At 54.5% G+C, this 8,245-nt stretch overlaps 1 protein-coding gene across 1 annotated transcript; it reads right to left on the bottom strand.

The window, feature by feature from the left end:
• Positions 1-2,266: 2,266 nt before the first annotated feature.
• Positions 2,267-5,890, bottom strand: LOC139172718 (immunoglobulin superfamily containing leucine-rich repeat protein 2-like). Its single transcript, XM_070761936.1, has one exon. It carries the CDS (start codon positions 5,888-5,890, stop codon positions 3,764-3,766), a length of 2,127 nt encoding a protein of 708 aa, XP_070618037.1. The 3' UTR covers positions 2,267-3,763.
• Positions 5,891-8,245: the final 2,355 nt, after the last annotated feature.

Here is an 8,245-nt window from a genome sequence, read left to right as displayed (position 1 = left end):
GGGGTCCCCCGACGGCCGGCTCAGGCTCCGAGACACCCCCCCTTCTTTAAAAGCAGAAGTCTGCTCCAGCAAGCCTTTTAAGGCAGCAAACAAACTTCCTTCCATCCCGTAGCGCCCTTCCTTCCTTCCTTCCTTCCTTCCTTCCTTCCTTCCTTCCTTCCTTCCTTCCCTTGTTCCGATTTTTGCCTATGAAACGAGAAAGAGAGAGAAGGGGAGAGAAAGAGAGAGAAAAAGAAAGAGAGAGAAGGAGAGGGAGAGAGAGAGTCAGAGAGAGGAGAGATAAAGATAGAAAGAAACAAAGAGAGAGAGAGTCAGAGAGATGAGAGGGAGAGAGAGGGAGAGAGAGGAGAGAGACAGAGAAAGAAAGAGAGAGAGAGAGAGAGAGAGAGAAGGAGAAAGAGAGAGAAAGAGAGAAAGAGAGAAAGAAGAGAAAAAGAGAGAAAAAGAAAGAGAGAAGGAGAGAGAGAAAAAAAAAGAAGGAGAGAGAGAGAGAGAAAGATAAAGAGAGAAAGAAGGAGGGGGAGAGAGAGAGAGAAAGAGAAGGAGAGAGGGGGGAGGGGGAGAGAGAGAGACCGATCCCTGGAGCCAAATTTTCGAACTGCCTAAGAGGAAAGGCTTGCTAAAAAAAGAAATCCGCTTAAAAGTCGCTCTTTTCAAGTTCTAGCGGTTTACAATTCACCGAACCGCAGGATTGAAAAGGGATCTTCGGAGGTCTTCTAGTCCACCCCCCTTTGTTCAGGCAGGAAACCTTGCACTATTTTTCAGACAAACGGCTGTGGTTTCGCCATTCGTATTAATTTTTTTTAAGTCACCCCTTTCGCTGCTGCTCCAAACGATCGCGATTAAAGCCAAGCCGCCCCCTAAAAATCGAATTACTCCCCTCGACTTCGCTTCCTCCCTCCTCGTACACCCACGTGCACAGTTGTTGTTTAAAAAAAATGAGAGGACTACAGACACGATTAAGCGCTCCAGAAAAATGAAAACGGCGGCCGGCTACCACTAATTTCCTTAAACGGAAACGAGCTTTTATATAAATTCTGATGAGAATTAGTCTGGAGGACAGAAGGAAAAGGGGGGACATGATCGAAACGTTTTAATATGTTAAAGGGTTATATAAGGCTCAGGAGGGAAGTGTTTTTAATAGGAAAGTGAACCCAAGAACAATCTGAGCCTAGTTGGGAGAAAGATCCAAAGCAACGTGAGAAAATATTATTTTACTGAAAGAGTAGTAGATGCTTGGAACAAACTTCCAGCAGAGGTGGTTGGTCAATCCACAGTCACTGAATTTAAACATGCCTGGGATAAACATAGATCCACCCTAGGATAAAATACAGGAAATAGTATAAGGGCAGACTAGATGGACCATGAGGTCTTTTTCTGCCGTCAATCTTCTATGTTTCTGTGATGGGGGTGGGAGGGTGGGGAGAAGAGGACGGGGCAGGGAGGTTGGCAAAAGGCAGGTCCCTCCCGGCAAAAGACCCCTCCTCTTTCCCAAAATTGCCAACCAGTGCATAAACTTTAGGAGAGGGTGGGAAAAAACCCTTGCTGTTATTTTTTTAAATGCATTCGGCATAAGCCAACCGAGACTTTCTGCATTTATATTACAAAGATTTTGAAAGGAGGATGGAATTGGGACGAAGGGCGGCGACGGGCCAGAAGAATCCCATAGTTTTCTCTTCCTTTTCATCCCATTCGGAATTCAATTTACTGTACGCCCAACCTCCCAGTTCGCCAAATAAAGATGCAATAGAGTGGATGGGTATTTTTTTTTCCGGTCTGTTTTTATTGGACTTTCCATCTACAGAAATACACCCCCCCTCGTGGCTGGGGTTTGATTGTATCATTAATACTTCTCAGACTTTAAAACCATCGTATATACATACAGTACAGAAGTGGTGTGATTTCTCCCAGCCTTTGAGAGAGCGAACAATTGTGCTGTTTCTTAGCTGATCTTTTGTTGTGTTTGCATTTTTGGTTGCGTTGATTTTCTTGACAAAAGTCTAAAAATATATTATAATAATAATAATTAAAAAAAAACCATAGGTTCACCAATGCAAAAACCATCTCGCTCCCAAAATCAGCAGCCAGACCCACCAATATTTTTCTCTTTCCTTTCCACTTTTTTCCTTTCCTTTCCTTTCCATTCCTTCTTTCCTTTCTTTATTTCCTTTCCTTTCCTCTTTTTCCCTTTTCTTTCCTTTCTTTCCCCTTTTTTCCTTTCCTTTCTTTCCTCTTTTTTCCTTTCCTTTCTTTCCTCTTTTTTCCTTTCCTTTCCTTTCCATTCCTTCTTTCCTTTCTTTATTTCCTTTCCTTTCCTCTTTTTCCCTTTTCTTTCCTTTCTTTCCTCTTTTTTCCTTTCCTTTCTTTCCTCTTTTTTCCTTTCCTTTCCTTTTCCCTTTCCTTCCCTTTCTTTCTCCTTTTTCCTTTCCTCTTTCCTTTCTATTTCCCCCTTTCCTTTCCAGTCTTTCAACGTCACCCAAATACCAGCCAGGACAGGAAAGTTTATCTAAATAACTATTCTACTCGATTAAACGTTTAGGAAACACTGATCTTCGGGGTGGGGGGGGAACGCTTCAGGTGGTGGCCCGGGAGGGGATAATCCACGATGGGAGGAAGGTGGGACGAAGTACAGCCTCTTCACTCGACTGAAGGAGCCCACCAGCGGTCCAAAAATGCACACAAATACATTGACACGTTTCTACAGCACGGGCTCTAATTATTATTCACACGGTCAGAGGAAACCTTTTGTTCCTTCGATTGGGACCTTCCTGGATCTGCTGCCGAGCGGTGACCCTGACCCGAGTTATCGTCTTCACGACCAACTTTCCAAGTCGTTATTATGGGATGGGAAGGCCAGGCCGTTTGCCCGGGGCGGGTTGACCAAGCTAGAACAAAGAAGGGGAGCTGTCCAGCAATCGGGACCTCCTGAAATTAAAAGGGGACGCGCTCTTTTGTACACTGCTCGAAACAATATAGGGAACACTTCAACAACACAATATAACTCCAAGTCAATCAAACTTCTGTGAAATCAAACTGTCCACTTAAGGTAGCAACACTGACTGACAAATCCATTTCACACGCTGTTGTGCACATTCAACTTTTCACAGAACAAAGTACAGTACTCAATGAGAATACTTTCATTCATTCAGATCAAGGATGTGTTCTTTGAGTGTTCCCTTTATTTTTTGAGTAGTATTTCAGGGACCCTCCATCCATCCAAACCCAGGTTCTTGCTCTATCCTTACCTTTCGCTTTTGACCCAAGAAATTGATTCAACCAGATGGAGGGGAAAGGAAGGAGGGAGACGCGTGTCAACGAAAGGGGAAGGAAAGCCAACAATGACGTTTGGTTGCGTGTATCATTCCGACTACGAAAGCGGGGTGCTAATTTCCCCCATCGCTTAGCTTCCCCCCATCCTCCAAATGACCCCTTCAAACTTATGGTCTTAGTTCAGCTTTTAACCTGCAAAGGTTGTAAATCCAGGATGGGCATAATTACTTTTTTTCAACATTTTCAATTGTTTTCCGAATAGGTCAACCCCATTTAAGAAAGGACGGGGGAGAGAGAGAGAAATAACCCCCCCCCCAAAAAACCCACCCCAACCCCAACCACACCCCACCCACAGCCAATTTATAGGCAGAAGTCCCAATATTCCACCCTTCTTCCAAAGAGACCCTTCCCAATTAAAAAAACGATGGATTCCGCGGGGTCCGGCGAGGCACGAACGCCTCCGAGTATCGGGAGGGGAGCTGCCCGGGCCAGCTCAACGAGGCGGGGGCCTGTAGTTGCCGTTGATCTCCTGGGAGATGGTCACGGCCTCGGCTCCGAGCGGGAGGCGGTCGCTGTACTCGGAGCCCCCTTCGAACTCCTCCTGGTTGGCCTTGGATTGTGATTCCGCCATGGAATCGGCCGCCAAGCTGGGGTCCCTGGCCAGCTGCCCTCCTCCCTCGCCGGCCCTCCCTTCTTCCTCGTCCTCTTCCTCCTCGTCCTCTTCCTCCTCTTCCAGCTGCCCCCCGCCCACCTCGCTGGGCTGGTAGTTCTTCTCCGACTCCAGGTAAGAAGCCCGGGGGTCGAAATCGGCCGCCATGCGCTTCTCCATCTGGTCGGCCGGGTTCTGAGCGCGAAGGATGAGGCGGTAGGTCTTGCCCTGGTACTTGGAGAGCAGGTGGCAGCAGGTGGCGCCCAGCAAGGGGAGGGTGGCCAGAGCGAGCAGGAAAGCGCTGACCACCACGATGATGAGCAAGGAAGGCACCTCCTTCTTGGTGCTGAAGACCACCTGGACCTGACAATCCTCTCCGCCCGCGAAGCTCAGGCACACCGAGTAGTTGGTGCCCGGGACGAGGCCTCGGAACCAGTAGGAGTTCAGACCTTCCTCGATCTGCGACCAGCGCACCAGGGTCGGAGGCGCCCCCCGACGGCCCTCCTGGCACAGGTAGAGCCGGCGCAGCTGGCCCTTCTCCCGGCCGGAGAGAGGCGTGATCTGCACCTTGGCTTCGCGTTCGGACACGTCCAGCGCGATGACGCCCAGATCGAATCTCTGCGGCTTCAGTTCCGAGCTCTGGTTGAAAGCGTGGTTGGAGACGTAGCGCGGCAGGTGGATCGGGCCCGCGCCGCCACAGCGCGGCTCGGAACCGGCCGGAGGCGAGGGCGAATCGTGGCCAGAGTGAGATTCTCCAGGTTCGGTGGCGTCACCCGGCGCCTCAGGATCGCGCGCAGCGTCCGTCTCCGGCGGCCAGAGGAGCTTGCGCTTCTCCTCGGGCTTCATCACGCTGTTTTTGGAGGCCTTGCGCTCGCCGGGCGGCGCCTTGGCTTGGGTCTTGGGCTCCTCGCCCTTGGAGGCGGCGTCGGCCAGGGCCACGCGGAGCGATCCTTGGTCGCTGCCCACCTCATTGGCGGCCACGCAGGTGTAGGTGCCTTCCTCCTTCTTGCCCAGGTGAGGCAGCAGCAAGGTGCCGTTGGGGAAGGCGCGCCAGCTCTGCCTCTCTCCCCCGGCGGCGCCCGGCGGAGGCAGCGCGTTCAGCCCCTCGGCCTCGCTGCCCGCGATATCCAACGTCTGGCCCGAAGTTTGGATGCGCCAGGTGAGCTCGGGCCGCGGGAGCCCCTCGGCCCGGCAGTGCAAGGCCAGCGCGGAGCCGTAAGCCAAGCTCTGTAGGTCCGACTGGGGGCTGAGGCTGACGGCGGGCGCCGCGCAGCGCATGTAGGGGACGCTGAGCAGCGGCTGGCCTTTCCAGGCTTCGGGCGCCGCGCAGGTGATGGCTTCCCTCTCGGGGATGGAGATCAAGGTGTGCTCCGTCCAGTTCTTCAGCCACATGAGCTGGCAGGTGCAGTTGAAGGGGTTGTTGTAGATCTGGAGGTGGGAGAGGGAGGTCAGCGGGTCGAAGGTGCCCTCGGCCAGCCCGCCGAAGAGGTTGTTGTTGATGCGCAACGAGCGCAAGTCGCCCAGGGAGCCGAAGGCGCCGGCGGGCAGCTGCGCCATTTGGTTGTGGTTCATCTTGAGCAGCTGCAGGGCGCTGAGGTTGCGCAGGTCGGCCCAGGGGAAGTCGGCGATCTGGTTGTGGCTCACGTCGAGGTTCTTCAGGAGGCCCAGCACGGCCAGCGTGCCTTCCTCCACGGCGCGGATCTGGTTATGGGCCAGCCAGAGCGAGGTGACCTGAGTGACCTCGGCGAAGGTGCCCCGCGAGAGCGCCGTGATCTTGTTGGCCGACAGGCTCAGCGTGGTCACATTGGAAGGCAGCCCCGACGGCACCGTCTGCAGGTCCTTGTAAGCGCAGTCGGCGAACTGCTGCGCGTATTTGTCCACGCAGGCGCAAGGCTCCGGGCAGCCGGCGCTGGGCCACCACCAGAAAGCCGAGGCCGCCAGCCAGGCGCGCAGCAGGAGCGGGGCCATCATCTTGGGTCTGCAGAAGAGGGGGGGACGGAGAGAGAGAGAGAGAAAGGGAGAGAGAGAAAGAGAGAAAGAGAAAGAGAGAGAAAGAGAGAGAGAGAGAAAGAAAGGGAGAGAGAAGGAGAGGGGGGAAAGAGAGAGAGAGAACGGGAGAGAGAAGGGGAGAGAGAAGGGGAGAGAAAAGGAAGAGAGAAAGAGAGAGAGAAAGAGAGAAAGAAAAAGATGAGGAGGAGGAGAGAGAAAGATAGATTGAGAGGAGGAGAGAGAGAGAAAGAGAGATCGAAAGATAAGGAGAGAGAGAGAGAGAAGGAAAGAGAGGGTAGAGAAAGGAGAGAGAAAAAGGGAGAAAGGAGAGAGAGAGAGAAGGTGAGAAACGCCTGTGACCCCTCCCCACCGCTCACACCCTTCCAGGAACACAACCCCCCCCCCAATCAGACACCCCCGCCCGCTTTCCTTGCAACCTGTCGTACCCCCCTCCCCCGACGTCTAGCAATACCCATCATCCCCAGACAACGCGTTGCACCCCAATATTCCCCGCCAAGGATGATGGAGACCTCCAAACAGTCTCAAACCACCACCACCACCCCCATCATCCGCAGCCAGGAGAAGCAGCAGAACTGGAGCCCCCGCCGCTTTCTGCCGCGCGAATCCTCGGGGCTTGGTGGGTGCGCCCGGGGACCCGTCGAACTAACCATCTGTGCCGCGTTCTAACGACCCCCAGGAGCTCGACGCGCGTCGGGCTGGAGCGTTTGAATGGACGGCGTCCCAAATGTAGCCTTCCACCCGTGATCCCCTGCCTGCCTGCCTGCCTGCCTCCTTATTTTCCTCTCTCGAATCCGATCCTTTGGCAGAGGAAGACCGCTTCTTGCGCGGGATTGGGGAGTCCCTACTCCTAATCCTGAGAAGGGAGCCCCCGCAGCTACAACCCCCGTTCCTTGGCGGAGTAGGACGTCCTCAGTCTCTCCGCCTGCCTAGCCCGGGAGTTTCTCCCCCCCCCTTTGCCTTCCACGGCCCCGCCCGTCCCCCTCCTTTGGCACGTGCCCCCCCCAACGATTTCCCAGCAGGGCTGCCCCCCCCCGCGCGCCACCTTCTCCATCCTTCCGCCCTCCCCGCATAGTTCTCACTAAGCCCTGATTTAGCCAACCATAAACCACACCTTTGGGCTAAGGTATAAAAACTGCGCTTGGACTGCGCGGATCCTAAGCGGAGTCTCTACCAGGAGGCTGAACTGGCTCGCCTCGCTTCCTGCGCTCCTTGGAGCCGCCTGGACCCCGCGACCAGATTAAACCCCCCTCCCACGCCCCAAAATTCAGACCACAGTGAAAGGTCCAGGTGCGTCGGATCCAAAGACCAAGGAAGACGAATCTGGTCTCTCCACCCACCCACCCCACGCGCGTGCTTCGTCTTCGCCTCAACCAGGTGCGACCCTGGGTCGCCCCCCCCCCACTCCTAGGTAAACGGACCCCTGCCCTCCGGAGTTTACCTGGGGAGGGAGGATGCGCCTTCCACCGACAGGTTGCTCCAGGTGCGCAGCGCCCCAACCTCCCCCGGATCCCGTCTTAGACCCCTTACCGCTTTATCTGAGGCTCCGAGAGCGTTTCATTCGGAGGGCGCGGGAGCCCTGCGGAACTCCAGGCATTGGAGGGAGGTCGCGGGTGGCTCCACCCCACTTGGGACGAGGGGGCGCCGTGGATCCTTCCCTCCTTCCTTCTCTCCCTCCTTCCTTCCTTCTCCCTCCTTCCTTCCTTCCTTCCGTCCTTCTTTCTCCTTTCTTCCTTCTCCTTCCTTCCTTCCTTCCCTACCTTCGGGATGGGAGCGGCTTTCCTCCGAGTCTCGCCCTCCCTCTCTCTTTCCTCCCGATCGCCGCCCACCGCCCCTTTTTGCGAAAGGAGCCTCACCTTCGCTCAGCGGCCGGCAGAACGCGCCTCTAGCCCGGCCGGCGGCCCTCTCCCCTTTCTGGAGTGGGTGTGGAAAAGCGCAGCCCCCTCCCCAGCGAAAGCCATGCAATATTTAGCATGTGGAGATCTGGCCAAGCCACTGGGGTCTCTCCCCCTCCCCCCATACACACACACACCACACCAGCCCAAGCAAGGATGGAGTGAGTATGGTTGGCATCCTTCTCCTCCCCTTCCTCCTTTACCTGGGCAGCCCGGGATCCTGAGACAGCTGGAAGGGGGAATCTACCCAACCATCTGAACGGTCCAGCTGTGCTGGTTCTTTCTTTCCAGCTGTTTTCTACCTTCTCCGTCTGATTTTTTTTCTATCCTAAACTCCAATCAGAATAAACTGGATTTTTCTGCTTGTTTTCTCCTTTCATTTTCCATCCTTGGTAGCCCAAAGAAGGCTACCTTTAATCTCTTA

This window comes from Erythrolamprus reginae, chromosome 10, assembly GCF_031021105.1.
Source record: "Erythrolamprus reginae isolate rEryReg1 chromosome 10, rEryReg1.hap1, whole genome shotgun sequence".
In the NCBI taxonomy this organism is placed as follows: Eukaryota; Metazoa; Chordata; class Lepidosauria; order Squamata; family Dipsadidae; genus Erythrolamprus; species Erythrolamprus reginae.
This window is presented reverse-complemented; position numbering and strand designations above follow the sequence as displayed.